This window comes from Diabrotica virgifera, chromosome 1, assembly GCF_917563875.1.
Source record: "Diabrotica virgifera virgifera chromosome 1, PGI_DIABVI_V3a".
Taxonomy (NCBI): Eukaryota; Metazoa; Arthropoda; class Insecta; order Coleoptera; family Chrysomelidae; genus Diabrotica; species Diabrotica virgifera.
The window spans coordinates 267837537-267859534 of record NC_065443.1 but is presented as its reverse complement, the minus strand read 5'-3'; the positions used below and the strand labels follow the sequence as shown (position 1 = coordinate 267859534).

The 21998-nt window shown below is 31.9% G+C and overlaps 1 protein-coding gene across 7 annotated transcripts in view; it reads right to left on the bottom strand.

Annotated features, from left to right (window-relative positions):
• Nucleotides 1–21998, bottom strand: part of LOC126884364 (fragile X messenger ribonucleoprotein 1 homolog) — a 106927-nt gene that overhangs the window by 66033 nt on the left and 18896 nt on the right. For all 7 annotated transcript variants that reach the window (XM_050650299.1, XM_050650303.1, XM_050650302.1 and 4 more), the window contains exons 4-5: nucleotides 12035–12198; nucleotides 11689–11925 (exon numbers count right to left, since the gene is read on the bottom strand). In XM_050650299.1, the coding sequence (XP_050506256.1) occupies nucleotides 11689–11925; nucleotides 12035–12198 (401 nt within the window). The remainder of the gene's footprint in view (nucleotides 1–11688; nucleotides 11926–12034; nucleotides 12199–21998) is intronic.

The window sequence follows — 21998 nt, the reverse complement described above, 5'->3', positions numbered from 1 at the left end:
CGCCAGGTTTCGAGAATGATTACTTCTTTGTACACATCTTATTTGGAGAATAACACAGTTAAAAAGTAATTAGATGTAGATAGGAAACATATATATTTACATTGTTGTTCCTATTATTGTGGGTTTAAGTTTCTCTAATTTTTGCCTTATTGTATATACGTATACTAACTAATTTTGCCACACATGTGAGAGGGTACAAATATTGCTACTTTCAAAAACGTGCACTTCATTTTCTACGTCCATGCTCTCACACTTTACACCTGTTAAATACATACACGACAAGTGACAGGACGAGCCAGAGTACTTTCTACCCAAAAAACAACAATATTTAAAAAATACGACATGCATCCTCACATTCTCACCTGCTGGCTCGTCCTGAATAAAAAGCTCGTTGATGTGTGAATTTGTTTGTCCTGAAAAAAGAAAATATTTTTTTTTATTGACCACAATGCTAGTCCGAGATCCCAGGCTCATTTTCACCATTTATTATTAACAATCTAATTTTTCGTGAGTATGTACCTTCATTTTGACAAGATGCCCAACTTTTTTCCTTACAACAATTTCCGTTTGTGGTAGTTAACAGGGGTAGCAGAGGTGAAATATGTTGATTTGACGATTCACAAAAATTTATTACTATTCTTTTTCTCATGATCAGCTTTCAGTGCGTCACAGTTTTATTTCTTTCTAACGCATTAAATTGTATGTGACAGAAAAAAGGCACGTCCGTGATTACAGACATTTGCAACATTTATTCTAGTTATTCTAGTTGTCGATAGATGGCGCCATAATAAAAAAAATATTTTTTTTTAATTAGATAATAATATTACAAATATAATCTGTGTAATTTATAAGACTATACAAATCAAAGAAAATAGCATTTTATAAATGCAAGAAACACATTTGATTTGTTTTTATTCCAAATTGAAAATAAAATGTGACAACTGTCAGATTTAACTAAAATGTCATGTTAGAATAAATGTCATAAATGTGTACTATCACGGACTTACCCTTTTTCCTATCATTTGTTACGCACTGAAAAATGCTCATGAAAAGGACAATAACTGGGTTATTTTTGTTAATTCTTAAGATAATTATCTCAATTGCCAAAAACATATTTGTCCTACAAAATGAAAGGTCTTGTCAAAGAGTCCCCCCTTTCCAATGTGTATAATTAACGAGGTCATGAAAAATAATTACTAACCACCTGATTTTTTTTCTGTTAATTTGTTAATAATTATATAATTTAACACCCACATTGTCCTACAAATTGCGTGGTACACTGGCAACGCTGGTCCTACGTTAAAAAGTTGTAGTAAAAATACCTGATGTAAAAATTACTATCAAGCTGAATCTTCGTGAATAGCTTCGTTTCGATGAGACGCCCAACAATTTACTGTACGAAAATTTTCGTTTGTGGTAGCTAACAGGGGCAGCAGGGATTAAGTATGTTAATTTGATGATTCTCAAAAATTTACTACTGTTTTTTTTTGTTAATTCTCAGGATAATTATCTAAATTAGCAGAAAAAATATTTTTGTCCTACAAAAAGCAAGGTTTTGTCAAAGAGTCTCCCCTTTTCAACATGTATCATGAATGAGGTTATGAAAAATAATTACTAACCACTTGATTTTTTTCTGTTGGTTAGTTAATATTTATACAGGGTGTCCCGAAAAGATTGGTCATAAATTATACCACAGATTCTGGGGTCAAAAATAGGTTGATTGAACCTCACTTACCTATATACAATAGTGCACACAAAAAAAGTTACAGCCCTTTGAAGTTACAAAATGAAAATCAATTTTTTTTTCATATATCGAAAACTCTTAGAGATTTTTCATAAAAATTGGACATGTGGCATTCCTATGGCAGCAGCATCTTAAATAAAAATTAAAGTCAAATTTGTGTACCCCATAAAAATTTTATGGGGGTTTTGTTCCCTTAAACCCCCCCAAACTTTTGTGTACGTTCCAATTTAGTTATTATTGTGGCACCAGTAGTTAAACACACTGTTTTTAAAACTTTTTTGCCTCTTAGTACTTTTTCGATAAGCCAGTGTTTATCGACATATTTTGAATATTTGTCGAATCCACCACATATTTGTATATGGTTAAGTACGATTATAGAGACCTGTTAATAATCTGAAAATGTATTTATAATTTACATGTTTTGGTATATTTTGAAAAAGAAGCCACATCTCGATAAAAGGTGACTTATAAGTTCCTATATAAGAATGAAAAAATAGAAGTTGTTAACAAATTTGTATATCTTGGAGTCACCCTAACCACAACATCACTTTTTAAAGCAATGGCCGATACAACAGTGGAAAGAGCAAAACACGCAATTGGTAACGTGATAGGTTTAATGGCTAAAACCAAAATGAATTCTTGGACATCTCGTGTGCAACTTTTCGATTCGCTAGTTCAAAGCCTTGTTATGAACTGTGTGCCCGTTTGGGGAATGAGATATGCTGACCAGTTAGAAAGAATACAAATAACTTTCTTTAAAAAACTTTTACATCTCAGTATCAATACACCTGATTATGCTGTTAGGTTGGAGACAGGAAGAGTAAAAATTTCTTTTACTATTTTCAAGCTAACTTTAAATTGGCTTATCAAGCTATCGCAAATGCATGATTTAAGACTTCCTCTTATTTGTTTTCTGCGTCAGCTTCAAATTTCTTCAGCAAATAATTCAATAAATACGAACAGATACAACTGGGTTTCACAGTTTAAGCAATATTTTCAAATATTAGATTATGAATTTTCTTGGGATGAAAACATCTCTGATTGGCTATTAAAAAACAAGAAAAGCATGTTAAAAAAGTATATGGATATGCTTCATCAAGAAGACATTCAAGCAGTCTCCATGTCAACATTCTCAACTATTTACAAACATTTATCCGTAGATACCTCAGTACAGAAATATCTGGAATTTCAAATTCCCATAAAATACATTCGTGCCATGGCGCAACTTCGAACATCTAATCGCCATGTGTTAAAATTTACCTATAATGGTATAACATATCATATACGACCATCTGAAATCTGTACTATTTGTAACACAAACAAGTTGGAAACTCTTGAACATTTACTGTTTGAATGTCCCATTTACAGTTCAATGAAACCGGTTAATATGGCCCCCCTTAATAATTGCACCGACCTTATTGGTTGTCTTAATAATGTAACTATAATATCTCTGAAAGCAATTTCAATATATATTTGGAATATCATAAAACTTAGATCTTTTGTTTTAAATGAATAAGCTTCAGTTTCTCCTTCATTGGTGTTTATTTAAGAAAACAAGTCTCCATTTCAGTTAGTAATAGCGATTAACTTTTGTTTAAATTTGTTAATAGTTACTTATGTTCTAGACTAGTTGTTAGTTATATTCTGTACTTCAGTTTCTCCTTCATTGGTGTTTATTAAAAAAACCAAGTTCTCCATTTCAGTTAGTGATAGCGCTTAACTTTTGTTTAAATTTGTTAATAGTTATTTATGTTCTAGACTAGTTGTTAGTTATATTCTGTACTTACTAAACTGATTGTTATAAAACTGTAGTTTTTAAAAACAATAAATGTCTATCTATCTATCTATCTAATCTGAAAATGTATTTATAATTTACATGTTTTGGTATATTTTGAAAAAGAAGCCACATCTCGATAAAAGGTGACTTATCAAAATAAGACTAAAAGACAAAAAAGTTTTAAAAACACTGTGTTTAACTAATGGTACCACAATAATAGTTTAATTGGAACGTACACAAACATTTGGGGGGTTTAAAGGAACAAAACTCCCATAAAATTTTTATGTAAATGTATTAAAAAAGAAGCCGCATCTCGATAAAAACTCGCTTATCAAAAAATACTAGGAGGCAAAAAAGTTTTAAAAACGTTGTGTTTAACTAAAGGTACCACAATAATGAATAAATTGGAACGTGCACAAAAGTTTGGGGTTGTTTAAGGGATCAAAACCCCCATAAAATTTTTATGGGGTGGACAAATCTCACTATAATTTTGTTTTAAGATGATCCTGCCTTAAGAATGATACATGTCAATTTTTAATAAAAAATCTTTAATAGTTTTCGATATATTGAAAAAAATCGATTTTCATTTTGTAACTTCAAAGGGCTATAACTTTTTTTATGAGCACATTTGTACTAAGGTAAGTTAGGTTCAATCGAATTATTTTTGGCACCAGAATGTGTGGTATAATTTATGACCAATCTTTTCGGGACACCCTGTATAATTAAACACCCATGTTCCATAACCAAATCCACTTCAACATTAGTGTGTCTTCCTACCACATTCAAATATCAAAAATATATGATAGATTGTCACAACTGAATATTAATAAGGGACCTGGACCCGACGGGATTCCTTCTATTCTTCTAAAAGAATGCAGCTTTATACTGCCTAGACCACTTTTATCATATTTTCAATGCCTCTCTCGATTCTGGTGAATTCCCCGACTTCTGGAAACAATCTTATGTAACTCCTATTTATAAATCAGGTGTTAAATCTGATATTAAGAACTATCGCCCCATATCTCTTCTAAGCACTATCCCTAAAGTATTTGAAAGCATTATAACTGAATTTCTTACTTACGACTGCTCTAGTGTTATTACTAACTCACAGTTTGGGTTTTCTTCCGGTAAATCTGCTGAGCTAAGTCTACTTAATTATACTGACTACCTATCTGAAGCTCTGGAGGAGGGCTTGCAGGTTGATTCAGTGTACACTGACTTCTCTAAAGCCTTTGATAAGATAAACCATGACCTTCTATTACATAAATTACAATCTTATGGTATTGATGGTCTGGTATTTAGGTGGTTATGTAGTTATTTAGAGAACAGAACTCAAATGGTTAGACTAAATCACTGTTATTCCAACATTTTTCCTGTAACTTCAGGTGTTCCCCAAGGTTCACACCTGGGACCGCTACTACTTGAATCTATTCATTAATGATATTACCACTTGTTTTTCAGATACAAAAGCTCTCCTTTTTGCTGATGACCTTAAGTGCTTTACAATAATAAGATCTCATGATGATACTCTTGGACTACAATCAGATATTAATAAATTATCCCAGTGGTGCTCTCTTAATGGCATGGAATTAAATGTTGGTAAGTGTTATATTAGTCCGTTCTTTAACGGTAAAATATTGCAAAACCTCTAAATTTTAAAGAACCGCATGGATTGACATGAAATTTGGCAAACACATAGCTAACAAGTCAAAGAAAAAAAGTGATATTGTGCCGATATGTGCTTTTGCCCTGGGGGTGGTTTTCACCCCTTTTTTGGGGTGAAAAAATATTCGTCCAAAGAAAGTCAGGAAATGGATAAACTGGCCAATTTTAAGTAACTTTTGATCTATAGAGTTTTTTTACTAAGTCAATACTTTTCGAGTTATTTGGCAGTGAATATGTTCATTTTTTCAACAAAATAACCACGCTTTTAGACGGTTTTTCGCAAATAAGTCAAATAGTAAGAATTTTGTCGAAAAAACATTTTTAGCAAAAATATAGCCTGTAAAAAATTTAAAAAAATGGTGTATATATCACGTCTCTACACCTAGTAGAAGCAGAGTTATAGCTAATGAAAAATAGGTTCATATTCGTCAAATTCCAAATGGAATACTTCAACGTGAAATAACCAAAAATGAAGCACATTTCGGGGAAAACTCATTACAACTTATTTAAAGTGTTTAAAAAAGCTTCATTCTTGTATTATAAAAAAATTTCTAGAATTAAAATTAAACAAGTTACGCTCAAGATAAAGTTAGTCCATTTTAATTTTGGTAAAAAAATCGAGAAAATCACCGCCTAATTAGTATCTTAAATGAACTTAATCGTTACGACTTCACAAGTTTCTTGACTCGTGTATATATTGTTTATATTATTATGATTTGTAAGTTTCATCGGTTCAAAGTCCTTATTATTGAAAGGGCTGTAGTTAAAAGGGGTTGAACGAGTTCCTGATCACGAATGTATGCAAATTTAGAACACCAAATCTTAATCAATTTTTGTCTAACAGAAAAACAAAAAAATACATGATATTCAGAAAAGCAAATCTGACTTTTTGTTTTTCGAGATTTTTGGTATCTCTAACAATTTTTAAGTTATTTTGAAAAAAGCATATTTTCAAAATTTAAATTTTTTAAAATTGTATTTTGAAACCAAATTTTTTCAAAAATAAGCACTTTGAATCGATGAAACTTACAGATCATATAAACATAACATAAGTAAAATCATTTGTGGAGCGGTAGCGATTAATTTAATTTAAGTTGCTAATTAGGGGGTGGTCTTCCCGATTTTTTTTTTGCAAGAACAAAAGGGACCAACATTATTTTGAGCGTAACTTGCTTAAATTTAATGCTAGAAACTTTTTGTAAAAACAGAAATAAAGCTTTTTTAAAACACTTTAAAAGAGTTATAATGGGTTTTCCCCAAAAAGTGCTTAATTTTTTGGATATTTCACGTCGAAATATTCTTTTTGAAATTTGGTGAATATGAATCTATTTTTCATTGGCTATAACTCTGGTTCTACGAGATCCAGAGACCTAATGCGTACACCATTTTTTTTTTACTTTTTTATAGGCTATATTTTTGCTAAGAACGTTTTTTTCGACAAAATACTTACTTTTAGAGTTATTTGCAAAAAACCGTCTAAAAATGTGGTTATTTTGTTGAAAAATGAACATATTCACTCGCAATAACTCGAAAAGTGTTGACTTTGCGAAAAAGCTCTATAGAACAAGAGTTACTTAAAATTGGCCAGTTTATCCATTTCCTGACTTTCTTTGAACGAATATTTTTTCACCCCCAAAAGGGGGTGAAAGTCACCCCCAGGGCAAAAGCACACATCGGCACAATATCACTTTTTTTCTTTGACATGTAAGCTGTACGTATGCCAAATTTCATGTAAATCCAAGCGGTTTTTTTAAATTTAGAGCAAAAACCGTGAAAGAATGGACTATATTATGCGTTTCTGTAGGAATCACCATTTGCTAACACATTATGACTATACTATTAACGATCAAGCATTGCAATCATGCACACAAATCAAAGACCTAGGCATAATATTAGACTCTTCACTCAGCTTTAAACATCACATTAGTGCCGTTTCCCAAAAGTCTATGAAAATGCTTGGTTTCATTAACCTTCGGATGACCAAGCGGGGGAAATTGTGACCCCAGCGTATGTTTTTCTTTAATAAATTCAAAAGTATTTTCAATTTTTAACTCATTGTTTTCTTATTTGACTTTAATATCATTCTATATATCCTCATATTTTGAAATAAACAAAATTCCCTATATATTACGAATAAAAAATATATTCTGAAGTTGATGTTTAGTAAAATAGCGTCTATTATGTGCAATTCCAAGTAGTTTTACGCTAATGACGTCGACTTTGCAAAGTAACAAGACACTTACTCAACATGCACACTACACTAATACTCATGTGTGACTGGCTGAATGACATAAAGTCCATGCCACAAAAAAAATAAAAAAAAAACTTCATTTTTTTGTTAATTGTCATTTTTGACCTGGGGTCATTTCACCCCCTCCCCCCCTTGGTCATCCGTGTAACAAAAAAAGGTTGGTCATCCGTGTAACAAAAAAAGGTTGGTCATCGGAAGGTTAAAAGAACATCTCATGATTTCACAGATACAAATTCAATGAAAATTTTATACTGCTCCCTCGTTAGATCTCATCTTGATTTTTGTTCCACTGTGTGGTCTCCATATTATCTAGTTCATAAAAATAAACTTGATAGAGTTCAGCATACCTTTCTCAGATACTTAGCTTTTAAACAACATATACGGTTAAGGATCCTATTATGAGACCCGTTCCTAATATGAGACCCCTATCTCTACGAGTCTTGTAAGTGCTGCAGCCTGGTGAGTGGGGTAAAAACTAAGCTCTGGTAGTGTTTCCAGTAGGCTGTGAATAAATCGAGTGTCTGTGATTTAGTATTACCAGTCAGTGAAAATTTTAAGTTTTTTGCAAGTCAAAAGTTTTTTAAGTGTAGCTCAAACTGAATTTTTATTTTTAAGGTGAGAGAAAAAAATCACCTTAGTAATTAGTTGAGAGCTACTTAAATTGGTTACAGAAACACGCAATTATAGTGGCGCAAAAAAGAATCCTAATCTCAAAACACGGACTAAAAAGTTCACACGTGGTTGCTCCTAATATGAGACCCTCAAGTGTGCCTAATATGAGATATATCATATTATGGTACTGTAATGTTTTGAGTATAGCATCATGTCTTTTTACTATTTTATTGGGAAATAAGCCGCAATTTAAGTTAAAAATGAAATTTATTGACGTTTAGACTTCCAATTTTTATTTTTAACTTAAATTGTGGCTTATTAAAAAAAAAAAGAAAATTATATAATATGCCACAAAGAAACAGCTTCAGAACAATAGAATCATGTCTACAGCATGTAATACAGTTTATATCCAGAACAATGCGTTAAAATAATTTGTATCGCCTGTTTAACCTATATAACGTGGTGTCTCAAATTAGGATACCAGATGGTCTCATATTAAGACACCTTTTTTAAGTTGGGAATTTTGACATTTTTAAAAAATTAATTTAATGGTAAAAAAATATTAGTTTAAAATTAATTTTGAACCTGTTGCAATATAATAGCATAATTATCTGACATGTATCTATTTTAAGACTTCTTTAATCTTTAAACTTTACGATTACCAAGATTTAAAAAAAAAGGTCTTATATTTGGATCCATTACTATCGTAGCTACACGGATATTGAATTATTATTGAATATTACTTCATTAGAAACCCGTAGAAAAAGACAAGATCTGACAATCTTATTCAACATTATTAATGGTAATAGTAGCTGTCCCGATCTTCTTTCAAAAATTAGTCTTTTTGTACCTACTCGGTCAACAAGATAAACCCAAACTTTTCACATAAGCTTCCATATACAGGGTGTTTCATTAATAATTGTCCATATAGTAACTGGAGAAACCTTAGCACAAAATACGAAGATTTAACCTAAAACACTTAAATAAAATGGGGTTCGTTACTAAGTTACAGGGTGTTTTATCTAAAAATTTAAAAACTATTTTTGCTCAGCATTTTAAAACTATTCAACGTACCCTTTTCATACTTGGTAGGAAGTATAAGTACTGTACAAACTACTCAATTATGTTACAAAAACGTTTCTGGCTGTTTCCAGAGGCGTACGACGGGGGAAAGTGAATGGTTGACCCTTTCCAAATTCTAAGCCACTGGCGGAATTGCTATTTTAGTTTAATTTTTTGGATTCTCCAATATTTTCTATGAAAATAATATCCTCTTGTAGGCTGTACAGTACCGAAACTTTCTGCCAAGTATGATAAGAATAGGCCAAATAGTTTTAAAGTACTGGGCTACAAATAATTTTTAAATTTTAATCATATATGAATCATATCATAAATTAATCAAAATAACTGTGCCGTTTCATATTTAACTTCAAATATCTCGAAAACTAATGACTTTATCGTTACCAATTAAGAGTATATTATTTACGTAGAAAGTATTGGTGAATCTAAAAATGACACTAAAATAGTAATTCCTCCAGTGGCGTAGAATTTGAGAAGGGTCAACCATTCACTATCCCCTGTCATACGCCTCTGGTAGTAGCTAGAAACGTTTGTGTATCATAGTTTAGTAGGGTGTATAGTAATCGCACTTTCTGCCAAGTATGAAAAGGATATGTCGAATAGTTTTCAAATGCTGAGCAAAAATAGTTTTTAAATTTTTAGATAAAACACCCTGTAACTCAGTAAGGAACCACATTTTATTTAAGTGTTTTAGGTTAAATCTTCGTATTTTGAGCTAAGGTTTCTCCAGTTACTATATGGACAATTATTAATGAAACACCCTGTATATAACTATACTTACAACAATTTTTTACCACGAACACTTAGACTTGCGAATTCTCTAAATGACTTAAATATATTCTGTAATTCCTTGGATAGATTCAAAAACCATTTGTTGAACATACAATTGTTTGTTTTTTATATCGTGATGTTCTTTTTTTTTCTTTAACTTATTAGCTTTGTTATCCAATAGATATTGTAATATTTGTTCTTTGTGTTGACACTGTTTATGTTTTTGCTTTTGTCTTTGTAATATTTTTTTTGTAATAATATTTTCTGAATTGGGCTTGCCCGTAAATAAATAAATAAATAAATAAATGTTGTCCTAGAAATTGAATGGTCGGTTATTCCGGTCCTCCAATTAAATACATATTTGAAATTCATGAAATTAAAAATCAATTTATTTTCTGCTATTAGAGCTGAGTTACACTGGTACAAATACGCATGCGCACAGTGTTGTTTACAGTGTGTTGGCAACGACTATAGGCGCATAGGCCTTTTCATCACATTTTTTTGTGCGCATGACAATTCTTGTCGGACTTGCGATACATACCTGTAACGTACCACACAATTGGTAGGACAATGTGGGTGTTAAGTATACAGTGAGCACGTAAAGGTTGGAATAAATTCATTTTATAGAGAATGGACGATTTTGGAAAAAATCTCAAAACAGGTCAATTTCTATTTGTACATTAGAACTTTTTGGCACATAGATCATACTAGTGACGTATGACACCCATCTGGGCGTGATGACGTCATCGATGATTTTTTTAAATGAGAATAGGGGTCGTGTGATAGCTCATTTGAAAAGCAATTCAATTCTCTATTCAGTAGTATAAACATTAACATAAAAAAGAAAAAGTTTTTTAGAAAAATAATCATGCCTTTTCGCTTAAATTAAATGTTCAAACTATCACAAGGCCGGTGGGTGGCTGCCTTAACATTGAATTTAAGCAAAAAACAATATTTATTTGCCAAATAAACATTTTTCCTGTTTTCTGATAGCAGTAAAATGTATTTTGAATTAAAGAAATTACACACATTTTTCTTTGTATGTCAATAAATTAAATTCAAAAAAATTTTTTTTGGACACCCTGTATAAATTATGTTAATGTTTATATTACTAAATAGAGAATTGAATTACCTTTCAAATGAGCTATTACACGATCCCTATTTTTATTTAAAAAAATCATCGATGACGTTATCACGCCCAGACGGGTGACGTCACTAGTATAATATATATGCCAAAAAGTCGTAATTTAAAAATAAAAATTGACCTGTTTCAGGATTTTTCTCCAAAATCGCCCATTCTCAAGAAAATGAATTTATTCCAATCTGTAAGTGCTCACTGTATAATTATTAACTAACCAACAGAAACAAATCAGGTGGTTAATCATTTTTCATGACCTAGTTAATGATACATGTTGAACAGTGGGATTCTTTGATAAAACCTTGCATTTTGTAAGACACATATTTTTTCGGATAATTTAGATAATTATCTTGAGAATTAACAAAAAAATAACCCAGTTAGTAATAAATTTTTGAGAATCGTCAAATTAACATATTTCACCCCTGCTAGTCCTGTTAGCTACCACAGACAAAAACTTTTGTAAGGACAAAAGTTGGGCGTCTCATCAAAATGAAGCTACTCACGAAAAATTAGCTTGTTAGTAATAAATGGTCGAAATGGGCCTGGGATCGCGTACTATGCACAATAGGATCTGAATCTGAAATGATGACGCATTACCTATATCTAAACATGAACGTTTACGACAACTGAAACTTTTTGATATTACTTACCCTCCTATTGTCGCCAATTTGGTACTCTCCAGTTGACGGGCAGCTTCTTCTGTACGTTTTAATAAGAGCACTTTTTGTGAGAGGCTTCTGAAATGCATGTCTTGCAGCATCGCCGCCAACTTACTGCTTTGCTCACACCTAGACACTACGTTCAAAACTCCCTTTTCAGCATTATAGGTTATGATTCCTGCATGTATTGAGTTTTGAAACTCTTTATGAGCACTGTCTATCTTGGCACTAAAAGATAAACCGCTTTGTTATTTTAAACAATCAGACTTGGTATTTTGACATTGTTTTGAACAGAATAGTAGGAATTTAAAAACATGAGTTATAAAAAAATACTTACTATTCACGAACATCTTCAGGAACTTCGATTTCAAATTTGTGGAACATATTTTTATCAATTGGAGGATTGCTGTTTTTAGCTCTAAGACGGTCCACACTAACTATTTCTGTGTAGGTTGTTTCCCAACCCATGTACTCAAGGACATAGAAGTCGCCCTTCATCATCTAAAATATAAATAAGATTTATAATACAAATTTGTGAACACCATTACTCACTTTGTTTTTATTTTAAGAAGAAAAAATTATTGCACTTGTTTTTAGCAGAATACATTCAATATACAGTATGCGACAAAATAAACAGTACTGAAATGCGTAAGTATGCCTCTTTGTATGTGTCATGCACTGAAACGTACTGAGTGGTTTACACACGTCGTTATAACGTATGTGAATTGTGAATGTCGTGTAGGTGTTTCAGGATGGTTCAGTTTTGCAGAAAATTTTTTTATCGTGAAGTGCTATTTTCGGTCATACAGAAAATGTCGCGAAAACTATCCAAGCTTCAAATCAGCAATGCTTTCAGCAAGACGGGGCAACCTGTCACACGGCTAGGGAGTCTCTTCGAATACTGGGAGATGATTTTGGGAGATCGCCACTCACCGGTCCTAGCGCCACCTGATGCGTATGGGCCATTCCACGAACATACGCCTGTTTTGGATTACGTCGACAACGAATATTTTACAAAGTACGAAAGTAAATGGAGCTAATAATTATTCCAATAAACAAAAATATAATTTGCAATTTACTTCGTTGTCGAAGTAATCCAAAACAGGCGTCTGTTCGTGGAATGGCCCATACATATGGGGAATGCTGAAGGGGGGCAAACGTATCCACCATCTGACATTCTGGAATTGTGGACTAGAATTAAAGATTTTTTCGTACAAGAGGATATCTTTAACATCTGTTTTATCGGGAACGTCGTCGTGAGTAACGTTTACAAGGTTATATCATGTATACTAAATATATAAATAATCATAATATGATACAATAATAATAATGAAACAAGGCACTAAACCAAAAGCCAAAGATGTTCCCTGAAACGGAGGGTTCATTACTGGCCATTCAGGATCAGGTTATACCAACCAGAAATTACCTAAAATATATTGTCAAAGACCCTCAGGTTCAAAACGACAGATGCCGATATGGATGTCAAGCCCAAGAAACCATCCAATATATTACAGGGGGCTGCCAGACATTTGCTGCAACTGAATACAAGGAACGGCATGACGCAGTGGGAAAAATCCTTCATCAGGAGATAGCTATCAAGCTGGAACTTCTCCAAACGGACCATCTCCCATATTATCAATACGTCCCTGAGAGTATGTTTGAGGATGGCAACTACAAGCTATACTGGGACCGCACTGTGCTCACAGACCAAACTGTGGCACATTTTTTTTATAGCCTTTTTTTCTATTCGAAATGTCGAATAAAGGCCTCTCCCATTTCTCGCCATTCACCTCTGTTGTGTGTGAGGCGTTTCCACATTGGTCCTGCGACTCTTCTGATGTCATCGCTCCAGCGCATTTGAAGTCTTCCTCATGGTCTCTTCGCTTCGTACGGTCGCCAGTTTCCAACTTCTTTGCTCCATCTACCATTTTCGAGACGTTCGTTGTGTCCTGCCCATTTCCATTTTAATTTAGCTGCTTGTTCCACGGCATCCCTTACTTTTGTTTTGTTTCAGGTTGCTTCGTTTGTTTGCCGATCTATGAGTGAGATACCAAGCATCTGTCGTTCCATGGCTCTTTGAGTTTTTCTAATCTTGTCCATGTTCATTTTTGTGAATGTCCAGGTTTGAACTCCGTAAGTGAGAACGGGAAGGATACAAGAATCAAACACTTTGGTTCGAAGGTAGTGGTATCTTTTTGTCTTTTAGTATATATGAGAGTTTTCCGAATGCAGCCCATCCCATAATGGGACTATTATGTGCCCAGTGGCACATAATAGACCAGATCTCGTACTAGTTAATAAATTAACAATACAAACAACACTAATTGATGTGGCGATACCTAACAACAATAATCTACGTAGTAAATTTACTGAAAAGATCGCCAAGTACAGAGATCTGGAAATTCAAATACGAAAACAATGGAGAATGCAAAGTACCCAGACGATACTTATTATTATGTCTACTACTGGAGTCATTCCGAAGAACCTCCTCAAAAGCATAAAAAAGCTGGGTCTAAATGAACACCTTTACAAGACCATGCAGAAAGCTGTACTACTCGCAACAGCCAGATGTGTACGAAAATTTTTGGGAGATACACCTGCATACCAAATCACCTAGGGCTCGATAGCACGGAAAGAGTCCCACCAGAGCTTAATCCTTTTAATACCGTAGGTATCTGGGATGAGTAAATTTTCCCCTTAGAGGAAGTGTGAGCCGTGTGGCTAAATCTGATAAATGAAACAATAAACATTTCAATATTTATTTCAGTACTGTTTATTTTGCCGCATACTGTACATTCAGAGGTAATCATTGTCAGGAAAGACCACATTTAAACCTTTGAAAGGTTCTCCAGTAACTTTTATTGAGGAAAAGAGAGCCATACAATTAGCTAATAATTACACTTATATAAAAAAGAACTTTTATAATAACAAGATTTATTATTTATAGGACACAATATTATTACAAATAGACCAGGACGGATCGATTTTGAGGTGGATGTGAGAAGTAGCATTCGGATTTTTGCAGATAAAGTTAGGTGACAACTTCAATAATTATAATTGACTTATGCTCCTTCTCAAATATGCCCGGAACATTAATAAAAAAAAATTTAATATTTAAAAATTTCGAAAAATATCGATTTTACTCTACTTTCTTTGAATATAACTTTAAAACGATTCATTTTGGAACAAAGTCGTAGTGAAAGAAAATAAAGATAATTGACCGCTTTGGTTGCACTTAGAACCTTCATAATTGACTTAGAAAATTCTTACAGCATAATTAAACCGTCCAACAAATTTCATTAAAATCGACCTAATAGATTTTGCATAATAATTTTGCAATATAAATTTTTTTTAAAAAGTTCAAATTTTTTAAAAACTTTCTGAACAAAAAGTAGACCATTTAGAAGTTTGCTAATTTCTTTTTCATATAAAGAGGTTCTCTAACTATCTAATACACTTTACAGAATTAAAATCGGATTATTTAAGCGGCCTCAGCACTGTTTGAAAGTTATAAACAATATTTTGGCTTATAAACAAATACAGTGAGGACGTTTGAATTGGAATAAATTCATTTTCTTGAGAATGGGAGACTCTGGAGATAAATCCCGAAACAGATCGATTTTTATTTTTAAATTATAATTTTTTGGCATAAATATACTAGTGACGTCATCCATCTGGGTGTGATGACGGAATCTAAATATTGGAACTAATTTAATTCAAAAAATTGTTTAATTCAATCCCTGTATAAATAGTTATGTTAATGTTTATATTAGTGAATACAAAATTGAATAGCCTTTCGATTGAGCTATCACACGACACCTATTCTCATTTAAAAAATCATCGATTACATCATCACGCCCAGATGGATGACGTCACTAGTATGATATATATACCAAAAAATTAGAATAATTTAAAAATAAAAATCGACCTGTTTATGCCAACTCAAATGTTCTCACTGTACATATTTATTTATAAGCCAAAAAATTGTTTATAACTTTAAAACAGTGCTGAGGCTGCTTAAATAATCCAGATTTTAATTCTGTAAAGTGTATTAGATAGGTAGAGAACTTCTTTATATGTAAAAAAAAAATTAGCAAACTTCTAAATGGTCTACTTGTTCTTTCTAAAATCTAACTTAAAAAAAAAGTTAGATTGCAAAATTATTCTGCAAAATCTATCAGGTCGATTTTAACGAAATTTGGTGAACAATTTAAGTATGTTGTAAGAATTTTCTAAGTGCAACCAAAGTGGTGAAAAACATTGAATAAAAACAGGCTTATTTTGCCCCCTTATTTTGAATTTATTGCTATTTTGCCATGCACGTGTTAGGCGGCCGTAAATGCTGAGTGCTAGAGAGATGCCATTCCGGCAGCCCACTTGTGCATCTTACTCGCACTCACATTTACAGCCGCGTCAATACGATCTAACTACTCATTGTTATGACACAGATTTCTTCAGGACATGTAGCGGTTGCTTTAAACTTTGATTTAGTCATTTTCTGACTTTCATAATAATAACTTTTAACCGAGTTATTAAGCCTTGAAAATGGCCATTTTCCCGTTTTTCAAATTTTAAATTGCTTATAACTCGAAAACGATCAACTTTAGAGAAAAAATATAACAGAACTTTTTTTGTCCAGAATAGTCCAAAAAACCTAAAAAAATTGCCCGGGCCAAAAATATTGATTTTTGCAATTTGATTAAAAAAAATTGTTAAAAAAAATTTGGACAACTTTTCGCGTGGGCGACTTCTTGAACCATATTCTGGGGTGTCTCACGAATGTGATTATGCAAAAAATCTCGTGGGACTATTTTTCCCAACGAACCCGCCATTTTCGCCTTGTCTATATGTAGCATGTGTTAACATGCATGCATTGGGCACGGGAAACACTATTTGTTTATAGCTTTGTTTGACAATAAAAAAATTAATTTTTAGCAATGCAAATAATCGAAACCGGTATAATTTGACTTGAGCTTTCAAATGCGGTAAGCACAATTGCTATTTTATTTTTTAATCAAAAATTATTCGGGTTCAAAAATTGCAATTTTCGTAGGAAAACGTGATAGGAAAAATGTGGTTAGATGAAGTGATCAACTTTGCTAGAGGGATGTTGAGGGTGGATAACTATAGGGAAGCAGCTGAAGAAAGTAATGCTTGAAGGCAAATTATGGAGTAAACCAGTGCCCAATTTGGGCTGCAGTTTCAGTGAAGAGTGAGGATGAAAGGGGAAAGAGAGAGGGATAAATGTGTGAAAGAGCCATTATAGCCATTTCCTAGTAGAAATGGCTTATGAAAATAAATATTATTAAATTAATAAATATAATTAATATTAAATGAAAATAGAAGTAAAAGATACTTCCTGGACTTTCTAAAATATAATACAGTTGTGTCTTTCCTCCTTTCTTCCCAAAAATAGAATTGTAGCATTCTCCAGAATAAAACTAATAGAATAAGGAGTTGCCTTACAAATAGTGGTAATGAAAACTTAACCTAATCATGTTTGTGGCACAGTGGAGGTAAATTTGTGTCACTAAATAATAAAAACTAAAAACTTTCAATAAGAAACGCCTATATGTATATTACAGAAATGAGAGAAGGAAAATACTTTCGTCTCCGTTCTTCATTTGCTAATCTTTCCTATTTAGGTTTTGAATATATTATATATCTTTATTATTAACATTTTCTTGTTTTTTTTTTATGTCAAGATATGCCCTTTTTCTGTGTAATGGATTCATTGCCTTCCAAATTTTTCAGTTAAACTCAGATGACAGTCTTTATTTTTGTTTGAATATGATGATCACAGAAAGAAAAATAGGTAAAAAGGATATAAGTACCTACTGCAGAGCAATGGAAAAATAGACAATAACGAAATATGAAAAATTAAAAAATAATGACAAGGAACATAATGTCAAAGATAGCTGGGCTATGTTTAGAGTAGAACGTATGAAGAAATCAATAAGTTATTATAAAAAGCAGGTATGAATAGGAAAAAAAGTAAAAATACCGATAGTTATGTGAATCACACAGGATATTTTGTCATTGCTTAAACCTTTCCGTGCAAATGACATCGAAAGACGTCGTTCGTTTCTGAAGTCACAGGCGCATGACGTCTTTCGACGCCATCGGCACGGGCACGTCAATTACTTTAGTATATCGTCAGCCTCTGTGCTAAAGGCGGAAATACACCATTCAATTCGGTTGAACAATGTGGATGACTCAATGACATTTTTCAATCAAATTGAAAAGCATACATATACACGCTTCAATTTATTCTTCATTTAATTCGGTTGAACAATGTGGATGATTCAATTACATTGTTGTTAGTAGTTCTGGCATATACTGTATGGTGCAAATGTTTGGAATAAATTCGTTATTTCGTAATCCAGCGACTTCAAGGGAAAATCCTGAAACAGGTCGATTTTTATTTTTTAAATTATGATTTTTGTGACATATATCATACTAGTGACGCCATCCATCTGGGCGTGATGACATAATCGATGATTTTTTTAAATGATAATAGGGGTCGTGTGATAGCTTATTTGAAAGGTTATTCAATTATCTATTCAGTAATATAAACATTAACATAATTGCCTTGATCTTTTACATTTTTACTCAGTTTTGAGTATTTAGAAACTGTCTTTCGGTCCTTTTCCTAGACGAAGAGAAGGTAAATGCGTGGCCTAAGTGTCCTCTATTTGCTTTCTCCTATTTTCGTCGTCTCTGTGATTATATATTGTAAAATTCGGAGATACGGGATGCAGCCAGAAAGCAGTTTATTAACGAAAAGTCTTAGATTTAAAATATTGTTTATTATATTTTTATTTCAATTATTCTAATTGTTTAAAAAGTAGTAAACTTTGTATCTAGGGCTTCTCGTTGTTTTCCTCGTAATACGAGAGATGTCGCTAGATTGTGTCTCAAAAGGTGGAATCATTGTATCGCGATGGTTTCCCTTAAATAGGCAGATTGTTTATGTTCCTTTCAGAGTTGTGACTGCACAGCTTCACTGAGGAGGCATGAGGATGCTGAAATAGCTATATGGAGATGGTGGTCCAACTCTGAATCGAATATAAACAAAAACTGCCTTTATCTTATCATTAAAATAATTATTTATACAGGGTGTTCAAGAAAAATTTTTTGAATTAAATTAATTGACACAAAAGAAGAATGTATGTAATTTATTTAATTTAAAATACATTCTACTGCTGTCAGTAAACATAAGAAATGTTTTTTGATTAATAAACATTGTTTTTCGCTTAATTTCAATGTTCGAGCTGCCACCCATCTGCCCCTTGACAGTTTGAACATTTAATTTAAGCGAAAAATAATGTTTATTTGTGAAATAAACATTTCAACAACTTTTTGTGTCAATTAATTTAATTAAAAATAATTTTTCTTCGACATCCTGTATAAATAATTATATCAATGTTTATATTACTGAATAGATAATTGAATAACCTTTCAAATGAGCTAGCACACGACGCCGATTCACATTTAAAAAAATCATTGATTACGTCATCACACCCAGTTGGATGACGTCACTAGTATGATATACATATATGTCAAAAAATCATAATTCAAAAATAAAAATCGACCTGTCTCCGGATTTATCCTGAAAGCCGCTGGTTTACGAAATACCGAATTTATTCCAAACATTTGCACCATACTGTATATCTTGTTCGAATACTTTTTATTTTTAATTTAATGTCATTTTCCGAAAGTTCCGCAATATTCAATCCTTTTAAAAGGAGTCTTTATTGCCTTCTCTCTCAATACCCTGTTTTTATAATTTTCTAATTTGTTATTCCAAATGCACTTGTGATTTTTATAGAAGTCGTGAAATATCGGAGTATCTTCGTCTTTAAATCTATGCACCAATGTTAAATGAAATTATTACGTATTTCTTGTAATAAAGTACAAAAATCACACAGCACAAGTCAAAATAAAATAAAAAGTTGAATCGAACACAATCAACAAACTTGTAATGACGTGTCAATGTGAATGAATCATCCCCCTTGTTCAACGCAGTTGAACGAAAGTAGAAATTGTCTCAACTTCTTTCAAAGTTCAATTTTGTTGAACAGTTTTATTGAATTGAAAAATACATGATTCATTTTGGTTGAATCATCCACATTGTTCAACCAAATTGAATGGTGTATTTCCCACTTAAGCTAGTATAAGGTTGTCAGCAGTGAAAGTGTTAATGAGCATTTTGTAACTTAAATTAATATATTAGACACAAAATTACTAGTATTTATTTATAATTTCTACTATCATCTACAACCTAATACAAGCATATATAAATCACAAAGTATAAAATACTCATCACAAAACCCCATACCCATAAAAAATGTTAAGATTATTCTTAGAAATTTAGATCTTTTAACATTTTATCAAAGTAACAATATTTATTTTTGAGTAAGCTCTGTAAATAGGGAAGCCAATAAACCATTAAGTTTATCTATTACCTAAACTCTAATGAAAATAAAAATACAAAATAATGATAATGCAATTAGGAGTGGCTATTAGGTAGGTAAGAAGAATATTTAATTCATTGAATTTATAACTTTCAGTTTTGTAAACAAACATTACAATTGACAAGGAGATAGTCCTGCCAAAATAATTATTTTGGAAAGCCTACACTTTCAACAGCATTCAATCCTCAGTTTAAGGGCGTAGGCGCAAAATTTCGGCTCCAATGCTTTTTAAATGCATTCATTTTTTTTTCGAATCCTGAGAAAACTAATAAATATTTTTGAAAAATTTAAACGCAGCATGAAAGATTACAATATTACCGAGGGCCAAAAGAATAAACAAAAAGTTTCTTTTGAATGAGATTTGAAATTAAAAATCACACTAAATTTTTCTTTTTATTTACCCCTGTAACTTATTAAAATAAACATTATAGAAGTTTTCAGGTACTTTCGGCCCTCGGTAATAAGGTAATCTTTCATTCTGCGTTTAAATTTTTCAAAAATATTATTTCAAATTTTGTGCCTACCCCCTTAATAAATGGATTTTTGTTTAATTTTTTTTTTTAATTCATGTATAGATTGTATGTTTCCTATGAAAACATATCCATAATGATAATATCATTTATTGCTCAGTCCATTGGAACATTATTCAATTAACAATACAAGACAAATTCAACTTCAGTAGATGTTATTTCTTATATATGCCTTCTTTATATTCTTACATTCCTTATACGCTCATGAAATTGTTAAACAGTTGCTTTATTGATATTAAGTTTTTCATTTTCAACTTTTATTAATCATATTTTTCTGTTAACAATTTCTAGATTAATCAAAAGTAGTAATCAGTAGTTGCAAATGTTGGTTTCCAATAATTCAGCAAATATATTTAGCAAATATTCTGAATAGCAAAAATATACAGTCGGAAAAATGAAAGAATACCCATAAACGAACATATAAAACACGCTGTATTTTCCTGTCACCGTGTTACAAAGAAAATTGTCCAGTGCAAGTACATGTAACAATAATTATTACATGTACTTGCGCTGGCCAATTTTTTGTGTGACACGGTGACAGGAAAATACAGCGTGTTTTATATGTTCGTTCATGGGTATTCTTTCATTTTTCCTACTGTATATGATTCAGGGCCTATTTTACCACTAGGCCCATGAGACCCCTGCCTCGGGCCCGCATTTTAATGGGGCCCGAAAAGATAACCAAAAGAATATTTTTATTGAAAAAAACAAATTAAATTTTCAAAATTATTTAATTTTACAAACAGGAAATGATAACAAAATTGGTTAGAGTTATATTCATAAACCATAAACCATTCTTATCATAAAACTGCAATAAGAGTAGGTAGATTGCCGTGTCGGCATTTTAAAAATAAGCATAATTTAAACACCCCTCCCAAGGATTAACAACAAGAGGATACGATTTACAAGAGATATAGTCACGTATTTGTCATAATATTTATTAAAAAATGCACTTTTAAATTTAATATATAGTTTTATGTTTGATGCCGTTTTTTGCAAAGATAAAGTATTGATTGCTTGTATTAGTTTTCAGTCCTGTTCTTTTTAAGTTAGCTCAATTAATCTACAGTATTTCTCATGATCATCTTTCAGTGCGTCACAGTTTTTCGATTTCTTTCTAACGCATTAAATTGTATGTGACAGAAAAAAAGGCACGTCGGTGATTACATTTCGTCGGTGACATTTTTATAACATTTATTCTAGTTATTTTAGTTGTCGATAGCTGGCGCCATAATAAAAAAATAATTTTTTTTAATTAGATAATAATATTACAAATATAATCTGTATAATTTAT